Raw genomic sequence first — 17948 nt, forward strand, 5'->3', positions numbered from 1 at the left:
CACATCACTGAGTGACGAAATGCAATCATGTTACTTTCATGGTGGCTCTTGGGGACTAGACTCCTACTTGATGCTGAAATGAACTACGCCGGGTTTCAGTTCCTTTTTTGTTTGTTGGTTTGTTTCCAGTGAAGATACTTTACTGGAGGGGCTCATAACAGAAGTGTGGGTGGGGTGAAGGGACGCAGCAATAGCTAGTCAGGGCTCAAAGACTAGTACCACTCCAAGGCACAGGGGCAACGGGAGGAGCCCCATGGTCCCTGGAGAATGGGTGCAGAGTGAACCGTGGCTGTGGGACGCAGCCATTGCTGGAACCCTGGACTGAAACATGGAGGGAACAGAGAAGAAATATCTGGGTCTCTCTCCTCTCAAACTCTGCTCTTTTTTTAAATTAATTTTTACATTCAGTATTATTATGTATTAGTTTCAGGTGTACAGCATAGTGGTTAGACAGTCATATACTTTACAAAATGTTCCCCTTGATATTTCCAGTGCCCGCCTAAGCCAGGCTTCATTTCTGTTCTCCTGTGGATGGCGGGATGGGTAGCCATTCTTTGAGTTATCATTCTTTCACCCACATGGTTTCCCCCCCAATGGCTCTATTTTTTAATGATGGCTGAAAACGTTTTTACCCCCATTTACAACATATTCCAAACACCCATCATACTTTGAATTTAAATAAACATGTGTTTAAGCAAGTACATGATTGGAATTATGTCCCCAATTAAGAGCTTCTTATCTGCATAAGAGGATTCTGTTGTTCTAGGCCTCTCCCCTGGCAGATGTGGTCCATCGCCACTGCCAGATGTGATAGTAACTTTGGGATTAGTTAGCTTATTGTATAAAGTGAATACCGACTAACAGAAATACTTACAACCAAAGAAAATTATTGAAATGGTTGACTGTATCACATGCGTGTACCAGCTGAGCAAGGAGACCGAAAGGAAGAAATCATTTTCCTCGGCTGTAAGTGGCTGCCTTCTCGTATTCTTCAACAATGACTAAACCACAAACATATTTCACTTTCATAAAGGAAGTTCATACATATTAAACTGTAAAAAAAAAAAAATCCTTGCTTGCAAATCTATCTAAATGTCAAACAATCAAGTTATTTATTTTCCATCAGTATAGTAAAATATTACAGTCCTTAAAATATACATTACTTGCCCAGCTGGTGTGACTCTGTGGTTAAAAGTCATCCTATGCACCAAGAGGTCACCAGCTCAATTCCCAGCCAGGGCACATGCCCAGGTTGCAGGCTCAGTCCTCTGTAGGGGATGTGCAGGTGGCAGCCAATTGATGGTTCGCATTGGTGTTTCTATCTCTCTCTCTCTCTCTCTCTCTCTCCCCTTCACCCTTTCTCTCTCTAAAACCAATAAAAGCATATTTTTAATATATTTTTATTGATTTCAGAGAGGTTATCTTTGCATCCTGAGAATGGATTCCTTATACACTTTTTCTTTGTGCTTTTCTATATTTTATTTTAAAATCTCATAGTGATCATATAAAAGTGTTGCATTTTTAAAAAGCAATATTTTAAAATACTTTAAAATTCTTGCTCATGGCTTTAAAATAGGAATACTTTTAAAATTGTACTCTTTCTACCCAGTTCTCCAGAGCTGATAGCTTGGGTGTCACTCTGATCTGTGGGAACTACATCATGCTGGATTCCAAGGAAAACTTTAACTGAAACCAGGAACAATATGAAGGGAGAGAGAGTCCAGAATTCCTAAAGAGTGTCCATTTTTATTTATAGTCTATTTATTAGCAATGACTTTTAACTTCCTATTCTTATATTACAAAATATTTTCTCTTTTGCTTTATCAACAGAATGGGAGGGATTCCAGCTAAAAGCCATAGGGGAGAAAAACTACTTTTATTTATGGGCATTATTGACATTCTGCAATCATATAGGTAAGAAATTGGGGGGGAGTCTTTTATAATTTAAAAAAAAAATACATCAACAAAAGATTCTGAAAATTCACCAAGTGAGAGGGATTTTACATTCTCATTTTCTTTTTCTGCCTGTTTACACTTAGGCTAATGAAGAAGTTAGAACATTCCTGGAAAGCTCTTGTTTATGATGGGGTAAGTGGCTTTCGTGTTCCTTATTAAACTGTATATTCTTCTGATTTCTCGGAGACTTCAGAGTATGTCTGGAAAGCTGTGTCACTAGACTTGGAGAGGAAACAAGTGTCTTTACAAACTCAGAATCAGACTCAGCTTGTTCAGATCTAAGAACGAAGACAACGTACTTAGAACAGGTATCCAAATAGAGGCCATCCAGCCTGGTAGCTACACAAAGGCCAGGAAAGCCAAATTGTCTTGTTTCTGTGTGAAATCTGAAGAAATTATGAGTAAATGGAGACTTCTCATAGGCACTGGGAAGACCAGTAGGACAGTTGGAAGTTCTCACAAGACCAAGCTACAGAACGGGTTTGAACCTGACCTTGATGGTAGGCAGCCCTGGATTTGAACCCTGCATTCACCACTTGACTAGCCATGTGACCCAGACACATTGCTTGTTATTTGGCCTCTCTTAGTCTGATTTCTCACCTCTACCAGGGCAAAGTCACAGTACCTTGTACCAGCCTCATAGGACGAATATGAGGATTTAATAAATAATGAACCTAACACATAAGGGCATGGGAAGTGAAGGCTTTTCCGTTGTTACAGATTTATACATGACTAAAGCTCCCTGAGAAAAGAATGTCTTTTCAACCCAGAATTGGTAGAACAAGAAAATAGTTATCAAAAAGCAGCACTCCCCCCCCCCCCCGCCTCCTTCCCTCCATCTCCCTCCCTCCTTCCTTCCCTCCCTTTTCCCTGCCATCCCCACCCCTGTGCACACGGGTGTTCCTATCTGATGTTAGACTTGAACTTCCTGCCGCTGACAGAACATTCACTGGTCTCAGCCTCCCTCAGTTAATAACTTGAAGTGACAATTCCAAAGAATACATGGGTCCCAGATTTGCTCACAAAATTGTAAAAGATGTTAGCAGGTGCTTTCCTTTGAAAAGGGATAAATTATAGACACTATTCTTCTCCTCGCACACATACTTTCTCTGTTCTGAGGAAGCCTGGTAATAACCTTTCAGCGGGAAATCTGCATTTTGTCCACAGGCCGTGGAATGACGTCAGTGGGAATGCACTTGTAAACAACAGGTTCACAAGTCTGTTTCTAAGAATTAACGTGAGGCTTATTATTCAGACCAAAGATTCCTTCTTTAAGTTTTTCCCTTTCAGCTGAGAAAAGTAGGGACTCCATAATGCCTTGAGCATGGAGGGGAGAGAGAGAACACTCCCTCTCATACCCGCTTCTGTTTTCCAAGACAAAGTTAATTCCTGTTACCAGCTGAGATTGCTGATCGGAATGGCCTGGTCCTCTGTTGGTCAAATGCTTCTAAGAGACCCCTACCTTTGTCTAGTTAAAACACATCTTTTTTTTTTTTGGTGTTGATTTTTTTAAGACATTCTCTGTGTTTATGTATTTGTGAAATTATAAGCAATAATTAAGATATATGTCTGTTAACAAACGTGCCTCTTATTTAAAAAACTAGAGGCCCGATGCACAAAATTCGTACAAGTGTAGGCCTTCCTTCCCTGGCTGCTGGCACTGGCTTCCCTCTGGCACCTGGGACCTGGGCTTCCCTCCGGCCGCCAGCAGGCACCGGGACCCAGGCTTCCCTCACAGCCCCGGCTTCATCCAAAAGGTTGTCTGGAAGGACATCCGGAAGGTCATCTGGAAGGACGTCTGGTCTAATTACCATATTATGCTTTTATTATTATAGAATAGATGTTTCTTCAACCAAAGAGAACCACAGTCCAACTTCTCTTGGAAGGCAAAGCTGGGTCTTAATCACCTTGCTCCCTAAGATGTTTCTCAGTTACTGTTCTCGTGGGGAATATGTGTCCACGTCAGACAGGAGCTGCTAGGATACTGGGGGGAGAGCATGTCCAACCAGTGGGATGTTTCCCACCACACTGACAGCATCCCCGATCGTCTACAGGACCCTTATCACTGGCTAAAGAGGGCTGTTCTAGCCAGTGTCCTTCATAACAGGCTGGTTACGGAATGACCTCATGCCTCACATTAACACCCTGTTCTACAGACGAAGAAACAGACACACTGAGACACTCTGTTCCCAGGGTCACAAAAGCTTGTGAAGTTAGGACTCACACCAGCACCAGGTCTCCGGGCCTTTGGTCCAATGTGTGTTTTCTCTTCCAGACCCACCCCAGACACTTGGTTGAATCTAAACACATTTTTAGAAGTTTTCTTAGCAGAATACACAATCCTGGAATCAAAATGGAGCATTAAATAAGCAACTATACTATTTCTAGAATATATCTCTTGGATAGTAAATGATTACTGAATAAACATACAGGATTAACTTCCTACATCAATCTCCTTTCCTGGATTTGTAAGATTTGTATTAAAATGCCCCTTCCATCTTAAAGACTCCTACCAAGCATGAGCAAATTGGGTCAACAATTTAATGCAATTCAGTTCTACCTAATTAGTAGATAATTCAGTGTTACGGCAGTTGTCAGCCTTGTCTCCTAGGCAGCTTCCCAGTGTCAATGCGCCTTCTTACTGGGAAATGAAACCAGCACACTTTTTTTTTTTTTTTGCCTAGATATCACTCTTACATTAGGGTTGTTTTGCTTGTTTCCATCCCCAGTTTTTGTTCTGACTAAAAGTGTTCCTCTTCCTTCCAGATGACTTGAGGCACTGGCTGCCTGTCTGTAAAAAAGAATTTAAAAGCCCCTCAGGGCACACAATGGAATAAGGAGCCGTTTGGGTTTATAAAGCAGAGCCGTTTTGCTGTCTCCCACCTGCCCCTCTTAGTACTTTATTTCATCATGAGAATCTGGAATCTTTGCTCAGATTGTGATCCTCCTCCCGCAGCCCAACTGCTGGGCCCCATGGGACCCGGGCATTGCTCTTTCTGGCTCTCCACACCCACACCTTCTAGTTCAGGGCCTTGGCCCACAGAGAGCCAGTGCATAGATCTTTCTTCGAGCTTGAAATGAACTGTCTGAGAGGTAAACTGTGCTATCTGATTTGTCTTTTCAGGACACTGTTTCCGTTCACAGACCAAGCTTTTATGCAGACAGATTTCTGAAGTTTATGAATTCCCGAGTTTTTAAGAAAATTCAAGGTAAGATTCTTAATAATTTTTTTTTTTTTTTTTACTTTTAGCACATACATGCTGACTTCAGTATGTGTATCTTTGCACAATTTTTTATTGGAAGAGTTAATTTACTTTCCAGAAGCAGTAATCAATAATAGATTAAGTGTCACCGTCAGGTACTTATTGATGTCATAATCATTAAAGTCCTATTTTGTAATGGAAAAGTTTGGAAACTACCTAAATGTTTAACCCTATAATATGTTGGTTAACTAAATATATTATGATATAATCGAGTAATAGTATAATATGCAACAAATAAAAATGGTATATTAAAGGTACACTTAGTCCTTATAGATTTATTCGCTCATACTTATTGGTCTGCCCACCTAAATGTACAACAAAATTCTAATGGAATATATAAAAATCTTAACAGTGAATATTCTCATAAAATATTCTTCAGGATAGTCACAAAACAATTTCAATAAATTTAAAGACTGAAATTATACAAAGAAGCTTTTTTAATCTATTTTAATTATAGTTAACATACAATAGATTAATTTCAAATGTACAACATTGGGATTAACCATTTTTATATCTTATGAAGTGATTACCACAAGTCTAGTAACCATCTGCCACAGTTATTTTTTAATTAAATTTATTGGGATGACATTGATCAACATATTATGATTTTATTGACTATATTCCCTATGGTGCATATTACACCTCTGTGACTTATTTCTGGAAGTTTGTACTTTTTAATCCTCTTTTTTTCTAATCACAATGGAATGAATAAATGAGCAAAAACTTGAAAATTATGTGAAAATTTAATAACACACTCTTAAACTACCAATAAGTGAAAGAAGAAAACACAGGGAAATTTTTATAAAATTTAGAGGTGAATTTTGTGATAAGAATATATATGTAATAAAATATGTAATAAAATAAAATTGCAATACATTAACATTATATGGCATGCCATCATCCATTTAACTATCTTTCATTATTGGGCATTTAAATTGTTTCTCCTTTTTGTTTCTAATTAATATTTTATGAACATCATTTTAGAAAAATTCTGTGTCCAAAGTTATGATTATTTTTTAAGGATACATTTCAAGAAGGAGGATAGGGGGTTAAAATGCACATAACTGCAGAGATGGATTATATCACTGTAGGCTTCCAAAGCAATCTGAATCCTTCCAGCCCTTAGCCAGAATTATTCTTTGTAACTTATGCTATGCTGATAAGTAAAAAATGTTATCTGGTTGTTTTATTTTGTGTTTCTTAAGTACTGGTCAAGTTCAATCATTATTCATGTTTATTAGCCATATGCCATTCCCTTGAGAATTGAGCTTTGTGATAATTTGCTCGTTTATATTAGATGTTTATTTTTTCAAATGATTTATATGAATTCTACATATTAAAGATATCATTCCTTTTTTAGCCTTTTTTAGTCTTAAGAAAAACTTTTGTTTCACATTTGATTCTCTCCATGGAATCTTAAAATTGGTCTCAAATTTAGACCAATTAAATTTTCTAAGGTTTTTGTTTTGTTTGCTTGTTTGCCTCAGAGGAACCTTAAGATAGTGCTTACTCAGCCTGCAGGTCTGGTTGACTACCAACTAGTGGTCACATTTTCAAGGAAGATTTTCCACCTTCCTTTACCCTTTGCAAGACTGGGAAAGCATGACTTTCCATGGCTGGTAGGTTATGGAGCATGTGGCCCCTGGTGTCCCAGCTTTAGTGAGTTTCCTCCATGAGTCCCCATCTTGGGAGTTTGCTTTCTTACTAGTATAGAAATTAATGCTACAATCCATGGCATCTCTCTCTCCATCCCTCCCCTGGTCTTCCTTCATGTCTCAGTTTAGATGGTGCTTCTGCCATGGAATTTACCATACTCTGCTATGAAAGCTGTTTTTCTGTTTCCCCACTAGACTGTGAATTGCTTAAAAGTGTGACTGTGTCTGGTGCTCTCATATATACATCTATATTCCCAGCACCTGGCACATTTCCTGACACACTGTAGGCACTCAATCATTGTTTGATTAATAATCAGACAAATGAATGGACTTTTCATCTACTACCAACATTTCAAGCAGTAGTAATTTAATTAGTAAGACTGACAAGTGAAAGTACAACTTCAGGATGTTTTATCAACTGTGATTAATTTAAAGCCCTTAATGCCTAAAGGCATACTTTGTAGGTGAAAACTCTGCTATACTAATACTGAAAATAGTACCTGGTTTTCAAATTTCTTTTTTTCAAATCAGTTTGCTTAACCTTCTTTTAAAGTTTGAGAGAGAGAGAGAGAGAGAGAGAGAGAGAGAGAGAGAGAGAGAGAGAGGAGAGAGAAGGAAAGAAAGAGGGGAAAACATCAATTTTTAAAAAACAGTTTTATTGATTTCAGAGAGAAATGGAGAGGGAGAGATAGAAACATCAGTGATGAGAGAGAATCATTGATTGGCTGCCTCCTGCACACCCCCTACTGGGGATTGAGTCTGCAGCCTGGCCATGTGCCCTGGACTGGAATCGAACCTGGGACCCTTCAGTCCACAGTTCGACGCTCTATCCACTGAGCCAGACTGGCTAGGGCAGAAACATCAATTTGTTGTTCCACTTATTTAAGCATTCATTAGTTGATTCTTGTATGTGCCCTGACCTGAGGTAGAACACGCAACCTTGGTATTGGGAAGTTGCTCTAACCAATTGAGCTACCCAGTGCCTGTTTAACCTTCTTAAATCCATTCATCTCACCCAGACTTGAGTCATGCAGCCAATGTAATAATGTCTGCAAATTCCTATAAATTATTCTGGAAATTTTAGTTCCCATAATGTTGAAACCTCACTGAAATTCTCTACTCAGATAATATGTCTAACTGTACTAAAACTTAGTTTCTTGAAATGACTAAATGGTACATTAATTTGTTAGAAATCAACTGTCCTAAGATTTTAGGACAATAATACATTCATTCAACCAACATTTGAGCACCTATTACATACCTGGTACTATGCTAAGCATTAATAACATAGAAAGTCTGTCTTGAGTCAGGGATTGGACCATGTTACAGATATATAATATAACAATGGTGAATAGTGTTTTTGTATACAATACTATAGGTACACAGAGAAAAATAAAAGCAGTTCTTCCAAAAGAACTTCCCAGAAAGAAGAATTTTTAAACAAAGTCCTGAAAATACAGGCCAATCAAATGTTCATTAGGAAAAGAGGCAAGAAGGGCACCTCGAGGAGAAGGAACGGCATATACAAAGGCCCAGGGGTGGGTTCAGCGAATGGCAGATAGGTGAGGTAGAAAGCAGTAGGTGTAGAGGCTGTTGAGTGGCAGGATGTAGGGCTAGAAAGGGACATGGGATACCTATCCCCAGATATTGTTTTTAGCCAAAGACAAATCCAGGAGTTTCTGTGGCACAAAAGAATGTGACCAGCTAACCCAAACCATCTGCCAATTGTTTTATTAAAAATTATTTTATAAATTAGTAGACACAGTATTAAAGCAAAAGCCAGTGTAGGGGATATTACTTCAGACCTGTAGAGCAAATGCGACCACTATTTTGATAGGATGAGGGGGATAAGGAAAAAGTGATCTATTTGGGCCACTTATTTACCATGAAAATCAATTTTGATCCGTTTTTAAAATCTCCTCCCCTCAAAGAAAAACAAACTCTAGTTTTATCTTCCCCCCTTCACTTTAATTAGAAAATAGAATGCTAAGAGAGCTAGGAAATGAACCCCCAACTAGATAACAAGTAAAAATGAACACCTGGGGTTTCATAATTTCTAGCTCGGTGACCTTAAGCAGGTCATGTTTCTGTTCTCAGTTTCTGGACCTATAAAAGGGCCCGTCTCCCTAGACAACCATGTGGATAATTTGAGAATGTGAATGTTGGCTTCCAAACTCTAAAGCCCTCTACAAAAGTTATTTATGATGGTGATTATATTGTAATGGTGATAAGACTCCTCGTGGGACACATAAACTGTCCCTTCTCGTTCAGTGGAGAGATTGCCCTCTATGCTTCCCTCATCTGTGTGTCCCAAAGTCCTTCTCCAATTAAGTTCTTGCAAGCTGCCTATGGGAAGGCCCCCGAGAAGCAGTGTAATCTACTCTCTGAAATTCCCAAGGCCAAGCACAATTACTGTAATGCATCTGCTGTCAAGTTACCCCTATATGCAAACCTCAAGGAGGAGAGACACTGCCAAAAACAAGTTCAGGAGACAGCACAACATAAATAAGCCTCAACTTCCCTCTCCCCCTACCCTCCAAGGAAATTCTATAACATGGAAAGCCACGAAGAATTATTGCAACAAAGAGTGAATGTAACCCTGGCCGGTGTGGCTCAGTGGTTGAGGGTTAAACCATGCACCAAAAGGTTGCCAATTTGTGTTTTTTTTGTTTGTTTTTTTTATTTTTATTTTTTTTTTATTTTTTTTTTGTCAGATTTAGTATTTTTTTTTTTATTGCTTAAAGTATTACAAAGGGTATTACATATGTATCCATTTTATCCCCCAAGGTTGCCAATTTGATTCCTGGTCAGGGTACATGCCTGGGTTGCAGCCTCAATCCCCAGTAGGAGGAGATCGATGTTTCTCTCTCTCTCCCCATTCTCCCTTCCTCTCTATTTAAAATCAAGAAAAACACTTTTTTAAAAAAAGAGTGAACATAAATGGGGATGGTCCAGCTGCAGCCGAGGCAGCGCCACCTGATGTGTCAGAAATAAAGTCACAGCCTTTGTGAGCATGGTTGATGGGGAAGTACATTTGCCTTGGTTCACGTTCCCAAGACACTTCTGGAACTGTAGAATACTGTTATACAAACATCAGAAGTGAATTATACATCTGACATAATCATGACCTAGAAAAGACCCAAAGGGCAGGAAATTTCAGTGGAAAGTTGCTGCAAGAAAAAAGCAACCGGAAGTAACTTGGCTAAATTGGGCAACATGAGTATAAGGTTAATATTGGCATGGCTAGGAATTCCCAGTCCCAAGTTAATAAAACTAGGGTCATGAGAATTCTCCTTAGCTTACCATCTGCGTTTACCCACCCACCCAGCCTCCTCCCAGCAGTAAAAAGAAACATTGCTTGGAGGAGGAAAAATAACTAGTTAGCAAAAAAAATTTAAATTTCACCTCAAATAAGATTTTTATTTCAAAATCTGGGGAGACATTTCAACTCAAATTTATTCTAGGATATTCTGATTTAGGTTAAGTCATTTTGAACAAATAAAATTGCCAAAACACAATTTCATTTCCCTTTCCTCATGTATATAAACCAAAAAGTTTCTTGCATGCTACTCAAATAATTACTAAAATGTTAATAATAAAAATATTAATAAATAGAATATTAATGTGGCTTTAAAATAAGTATCTTCATTTGTCTCCCCTTTTTCCTTTGTCTAGCTTTGAAGGCCTCGCCTTCTAAGAAACGGTGCAATTCCATCGCCGCCCTGAAGGCGACCTCACAGGAGATTGTGTCCTCCATCAGCCAAGAATGGAAAGATGAGAAGCGGGATTTGCTGACAGAAGGGCAGAGTTTCAGCAGCCTTGATGAAGAAGGTAAAGATACGGAACTTTAAAGCAGAAGAAAGAAAACATTCCTGTGATTTTATTTATACATGTAAACTCACAGTTGGAAGCTTACAGAATACCTGCTCTAAAAAACAAAGTCCATTATATAACCTTAAAGGGTATTTACAGTATGATACAGTTAACATAAAATGTTTTAAAAGACATAAACAATTCAACATATGATTTATGGTATAAATAAATTAAAAGACAGTAAAATATTCAAAAACAAGATCTATATTCCCACTACCTAAAGGTAACACATCTGAACATTTTGGTGTTTGTACTACTAGACCTTGTTCTATGTGTGGATATATATTTTTTCCAAACACATAAAATACATATAAGCACATACTTATACATATATACATACAATCACAATGTAACGAGTTATCAATTTATTTAGGTCCTCTTTAATGAATTGAATCAGTTTTATAATTTTCTCTTTGCCTAACTTTTGTTAGATTTATCCCTAAATTGAGCAACCTGAGTATAAGATTAAACATTGGCATGGTTAGGAATTCCCAGTCCCAAGTTAATTAAACGAGGGTCATGAGAATTCTCCTTAGTTTACCAACCCATCTATACCCCATTCAAATCCCAAATCCCAAATCACACTCACGTGGTAGTGCCTGTTAGGATCAGTTTCCATTCACACACACTTCCTGAAAATATGTAATTTTGAGTCTGTTGTGCCTATAATGGAAGACCAGAAATACCTTCCAGTTATATTGTGTTTATTATTGTCTCTTAGTTTAGTTTGGGAGAATGATTAAAAAGAATCCACAGTAAAGCCTAGTGACACTAGTTAACAATACTCTATTGCATATGTGAAGGTTGCTAAGATAGTAGATCTTAGAAGTTCTCATCACAAGAAGAAAAATGTAACTATGTGTTATGGGTTGTAGCTATGGGTGTTAACTAAACTTCTTGTGTTAATCATTTGGCAGTATGCACATATATCAAATCATTATGCTGTACACCTAAAGCTAGTGTAATGTTATATGTCAATTCTATCTCAATAAAAATTAAAAAATTAAATATCTACCTACTACCCAACAGCAGAACTTTAAGAGTAGGATTGGTCCGCCCATTATCCTCGCTCTCTGGGCACTCCCAGGTCTCCTTTTAGAGACGCTCTGTTCTGTGTGGCCATCCTTTGTTTAAAGGACTGTCTCTGACAGGCTGGCCAATAATGGATGTACAGTTGTGTAAAGTTTAGGATAAGACGATTTAAAACGATCTCACTTATATGTGGAATCTAATGAACAAAATAAACTGTCGAACAAAATAGATCTAGAGACAGAGAAGCATGGAACAGACTAATGAATCTCAGAGGGAAGCAGGGAGGCGGGGGTGGGTGGGAAGAAATTAACCAAAGAATTTATATGCATATTCGCATAACCCCTGGACACAGACTCTAGTGCAGTGAAGGCCAAAGGGAGGGGAAGGTACAGGGAGGGGTTAATAGAGGAACAAAAGGGGTGCCATCTGTAATACTTTCAACAATAAAGATAAATTTTTTAAAAAAAGAAAATGATGCAGATTCAAAAATGCACATGGAATCTTGAGAGTAGGCATGGGTCACTCCTCAGCCTTGAGTATTCTGCTTTCCTGATGAGGGAGGTCTCTTGGATAAGAATTTTCATAGATACTTGCATATTAAAAAAGAAATAAGAATTTTCTCATTTTTAAAAAGGCAGCCTTGCTATTAAAATGTGATGTCAAGAAGAGCCAGGGATAGTGTTCAAAGATGTGTGGGCTCCAACGTGGTTCAAGTATAACTAGCTGGCTGTAGCATGTACGATGTGTTTCCTGGCTCTTACAAAGTCTCAGTTCTTAGATCCAAATTGAGAATCACAGATACGTGCATAGTCTGGGGAGGGAAATCAGGTTTGCTTTGTGTTTATACATTTGCCAATCATCCTTTCAATCTCTGTTGAATTATCTCCTGAAGCCCCTAGGAGCTTTGTATGTCATCTTTTGAAACAGTAAATCACTTTATTAGGTTTTTAAAAGAGCACTCATCGCGTCATTTCCATAAGCCACTTTGTAAATTAATGCATTTTCCTTCCTGTTTAACCTGTTTGCAAGAAACTATTTTACATTTCTGCTGCAGTTCACTGGAGCTCAGTTAATTCATAATTTAAGTTGCAGCCTAATATGTAAAATGAATGATTTTGACTCGTTTAAATGGTTCTAGACACGAGAGCTGCATTTCTTACTGAGATTCATGATGTGCGTGCTGCTTTTGTTTCCCAGCGCTGGGATCCCGGCACAGGCCAGACCTGGTGCCTAGCACGCCATCCCTGTTTGAAGCTGCTTCCCTGACGACCACCATTTCATCCTCTTCCTTATATGTCAATGAACAGTATCCACACGACAGGACGACGCTGTATTCAAACAGGTAATACTTGGCGCGATCAAACTGCCACACCGGCTGTTACCACATCAACATCACAACTAGATCAATATCTCTGAATGAGAACATGCCGTCCCTAACAACCAGGATGTGCCTGCCACCTGCTCCTCCGTAAGTAAGGAGGAGAGGGGGAACATTGTTGCTTGATTTTTACTGTGGCAAGAAATGCACCTTGGGGAAAAACTCCTCTGATTTTTCTTACATTAATCATTATGTTTGGCTCCGTGGAAGAAGACAAATCCTTCATCATTTTTATTTTAATGATTTTTAAATTTATTTTTTAATTACAGTTAATGTGCAATATTACCTTAGTCTCTGGCGTACAACAGAGGGCTTAGATATTTATATACCTTGCACAGTGATTACCCTGGTAAGTCTAGTACCCATCCGGCACCATACATAGTTATTACAACGTTATTGACTATATTCCCTGTGCTGTACTTTACATCCCCATGTCTATTTTTATAATTGCCAATTTGTACTTTTTAATCCCTTCACCTTTTTTACTTGTCCTCCTAATCCCCTCCCATTTGGCCACCATATGTAAGTGAAATCATGTGGCATTTGTCTTTCTCTGTCTGACTTATTTCACTCAGCACAATACCCTCTAGGTTCATCCATGTTATCACAGATGGCAAGATACTATTTTTTTATGGCTGAGTAACTTTCCATTATACATACATGCATATATACATACCACATCTTCTTGATCCATTCATCTATTGATGGATGCGAGGTTACTTCCCTATCTTAGCTATTGTAAATAATACTGCAGTGAACATAGGGGTGCATATGTCTTTTCGAATTAGTGTTCTGAATTTCTTCAGATAACTACCCAGTAGTGGAATTGCTGGGTCAAATGGTAGTGCTATTTTTGGTGTGTTTTTTTAAGAACGTCCATAATGTTGTCCGTAGTAGCTACATCAATTTACAATCTCGCCAATAGTGCAGAAGGGTTCTCATTTCTTCACATCCTTACCAGCGCTTGCTGCTTTTTGATTTACTGATGATAGCCATTTTGACGAGTTCGAGGTAATATCTCAATGTGGTTTTAATTTGCATTTCTTTCATGATGATTAGTGATGCTGAGCATCTTTTCATATGTCTGTGGGCCGCCTGTATGTCCTCTTTGGAGAAATGTCTATTCAGGTCATCGGCCCAGTTTTTAATTTGATTATTTGGAGGGGTTTTTGCTGTTAAGTTATATGAGTTGCCTAATTTGTTTGGGATATTAACCCCTTATAGGATGCATCAGTGAGGAATATCTTCTCCCGGTCAGTAGGTTTTCTTTTCATTTTGTTGATGGCTTCTTTCACTATGCAAACACTTTTTTGGTGTAGTTTGATGTAGTCTCATTTGTTTATTTTCTCTCTCTTTTTTTAGTAATTTCTCTTATGAATGGATTTTTTAAGCAAGCAATCTTGGTTAATATTGCAGAGATACCTGCAAAGATATTTGAATACTGTCTTTTCATATGAGTGACATTAGTGACTATGATAGAAAGAATAATGCCCCCCAAAACTGTTCACACGCTAATCCCCCGAACCCATGACTATATTACCTTCTATAGCAAAAGTACTTTGCCAATTTGATTAAGTTAAAGATCCTGAGGTGGGAAGAGTAACCTGAATTATTCAGAGAGGTCAGTTGTAATCACTGGGGTCTTACAAGAGGAAGACAGGAAGATGAGAGTCAGAGGAGGAGGCGTGATGCCAGAGCAGAGGTCAGAGAGAGAGAAAGCTTTGAAGATGACACAATGCTGGCTTTGGAAGTGGAGGAGGAGACCATGAGATGAGGAATGCAGGCAGAATCTAGAAGCCAAAAAAGGCAAGACAACTGATTATGCCTGAGAGCCTCCTCAAAGGAACACAGGGCGTCTGACTACCAGCGTTGTAAGGTAATAGATGTTTATTGTTCTGTGCCTCTACGTTTATGATCATCTGTGACAGCAGCAATGGGAAACTAATATAGTGACTCTCAAACACTTAATGTAAATGTGAGCACTGAGGTGGGTTACTGAGATTTCTTACATAGGAAACTAATTTATTAGATATTTTTCCTTGTTAAACAGAATGTTCCCAAACATTGTTTCTAGGAATAGAAAATATCTTCACAAAGAGGTCACAACATTGTCTGTGGGATTAGCTATTTTACTTTTTCTGTTTTTACATACACAGTTTTATAATTAGCTTTCATTTGAGGACAGGGACTATGTACATACTCTCAATAATTATCTGTTAAATATTGAACAAGTTCTTGTTGAAATCTAGCTCTCGAGAATCAAGATCAAAGTTGTGCAGGTAAAGTGCTTCTTACACTGTAAGTCATTTTCCACCTTCAGGCTAGCTAGCAGCTTGATTCATTCGATCTGATAGATTCATTTTTAATATATACATATTTATAGATTATAGCTCGGTCCTTTGGCAAGTGAAGGCTTGGAGCTTCTGTAGAAATACTTTTTTGTCGTTGTTTCTTTCTCTCTTGGCTGGATACAATTAGGTGACAGCAGATGAGGCAGCCAGGCTAGGTCTAGAGAAGTGGAACAAATCGCCAGGTGAGCCACCAATCTCAGCTGGGCTGCAGTTTGGATAGCTCTGTGGGAAGGCCAACAAATGAGGCTCCATCATAAATTATTCGGCTCACTTGAACTGCAAAAGTGATTTGGTTAGCTTCCTTGGATTAGAAAAATTTAAGGTGATGTATACCTATATCAATGTGTACTTTGACTGTTCGAATTTGTTATGTAAATTAGCCAAGCAACAGGTATTTTTTTTTATCTGCATGGTCCAGCTGCACACCATTCTCTTGCTCTCAAATGTAAATAGACTTGAAAGATGGTTGAAAAGTCACAGGAAGTTCTTTGCCCGGTCAAAACAATTCTCATATGAAGCCGTGGTGGTGACTTACGGTTTGCTTCTGTTCTCATTATCAGGGTCATATAACTGGGTATGCTATTAAATTATTTGCAAGGACTTTCAGCATAAAAATTAAAGGGTTGTGTTTGTTTGTTTGGGTGTCAGTGGTTGTAGTTAGGTATCCAGTGTTGGTCTAAGGCAGCGGTTCTCAACCTGTGGGTCGCGACCCCTTTGTCAGTCGAACGACCCTTTCACAGGGGTCGCCTAAGACCATCCTGCATATCAGATATTTACATTACAATTCATAACAGTAACAAAATTACAGTTATGAAGTAGCAACGAAAATAATTTTATGGTTGGGGGTAAAAACATGAGGAACTGTTCTAAAGGGCCAGAAGGTTGAGAACCACTGGCTAAGGTATTCAACTCTTGGGAATTTATAAGGTTCTCCCAGGGTTCGGCACTGCCTCCTGCTGACTCCCAGCCCTCCTGGCCAGTGTGGGAGCCCCCAGTGCATGCCCTACCTCTGCATGCTCCGGGCCGTGGTGTAATTCTTGGTCCTTTATTTATGCTGATACTGGTTATCATTTATTTGAATATGAAAAACATAAATGTTCTCTATGATTTTCTCTTTTGTTTTGTTTTGTTGTTGAAATGAATTGTTTGAAATACGTCTTTTTTGGCATTATATCTCCAAGTTGCAATTTCACATCTGTCAGCCTAGGTTGGGTTCAGTGACAAGAACAAGAAACAATTCTGTCTTAACTCAGAAAGGGATTTGATGGAGGGAACCGAGGGCTGACAAACTCTGTGGAAAGGCTGGGGGCGTGCGCACCGGCTGGACATTGGGAATCAGCCCTGAGCACACCACCCAGCTGGCCCGCCAGCAGCCCGCAGCCTTTACCACAATCAGTGGGTGCCCTGCTAACAAAGCAAGCCAGGGAAAAGCATGCTGGTGAACCCAGAGTGTTTTTATATAAGCTAACAATTAAGAATTAAGCAGTTTCACAAAAATACCCAGGTTCTTTTGAAAAACCACTAGCTTTGGCCCAGCCGACATGGCTCTCAGTGATTGAACGTCCACCTATAAATCAGGAATTCATGGTTCGATTCCCAGTCAGGACACATGCCCGGGTTGTGAGCTTGATCCCCAGTAGGAGGCGTGCAGGAGGCAGCCGATTAATGATTCTCATCATTGATGTTTCTATCTCTCCCTTTCTGAAATCAATAAAAATAAAAAAAAGAGAAAAACCACTAGCTTTGGCACCACCTGGCTACATTGGGTCCTGGTATTGCTCTGCTGAGGGGAGAAGCGTGAACCCTCCAGCTCACTACCCTCTGCTTCCCTCATCTCTGCAGTTGCCTGCCTGTGGGTATTTCAGTTGTTAGCCTTCATGGAGAGGAGAAGCCACAGACAAGCCTCATATCTTACCCACTGCCTTAGGGAAGTAGTATGGAAAAAGGTGCAGGAAAGACACAAAGGTGCTAAGAACCCTCAAGACAAATAATGGCGTCCCAACTCCTGAAAATCAATATTCCTGTTTCTCCCACCTACCGTGTCCAACCCTGACTATTCCACGGGGAAACCTTACCAGCAAACTGAAGAGAAACGATCAGATGTTGTTTCTATCCTGTCTTCCTTGACAGCCCTCCGAGTCCTCATGGTATCTCTTGAAGCAACAAATACAAAGGATTCCAAACCTCATCTAGCCTGCTAGGGTTTAACATCTACTTCCAGAGCCTGCAAAGGAGAGGAGTTGAACATCCATGTTATCATTCACATCGGTGTTATTCCCTTTCTTTCTTTATGAATCATTTTTTCTCTGTTAAGGCCAAGTGGTTGTTTTCCTTTTGAACATTATGCTATATATAACTGCACTTTAATCAGCTGTAAGTACTTCAACTAGCGGTTGTCATTCCACCCGTCTTTTTCGAATCCTTGACTCTGAAAGGTGTT

The 17948-nt window shown here is 39.1% G+C and overlaps 1 protein-coding gene across 12 annotated transcripts in view; it reads left to right on the forward strand.

Annotated features, from left to right (window-relative positions):
- Positions 1 to 17948, forward strand: part of PIP5K1B (phosphatidylinositol-4-phosphate 5-kinase type 1 beta) — a 288346-nt gene that overhangs the window by 203386 nt on the left and 67012 nt on the right. For all 12 annotated transcript variants that reach the window (XM_059656847.1, XM_059656853.1, XM_059656851.1 and 9 more), the window contains 5 exons: positions 1831 to 1914; positions 2040 to 2088; positions 5081 to 5165; positions 10550 to 10705; positions 12977 to 13121. In XM_059656847.1, the coding sequence (XP_059512830.1) occupies positions 1831 to 1914; positions 2040 to 2088; positions 5081 to 5165; positions 10550 to 10705; positions 12977 to 13121 (519 nt within the window). The remainder of the gene's footprint in view (positions 1 to 1830; positions 1915 to 2039; positions 2089 to 5080; positions 5166 to 10549; positions 10706 to 12976; positions 13122 to 17948) is intronic.

The sequence above is a fragment of the Myotis daubentonii genome, chromosome 11 (assembly GCF_963259705.1).
Source record: "Myotis daubentonii chromosome 11, mMyoDau2.1, whole genome shotgun sequence".
NCBI lineage: Eukaryota > Metazoa > Chordata > Mammalia > Chiroptera > Vespertilionidae > Myotis > Myotis daubentonii.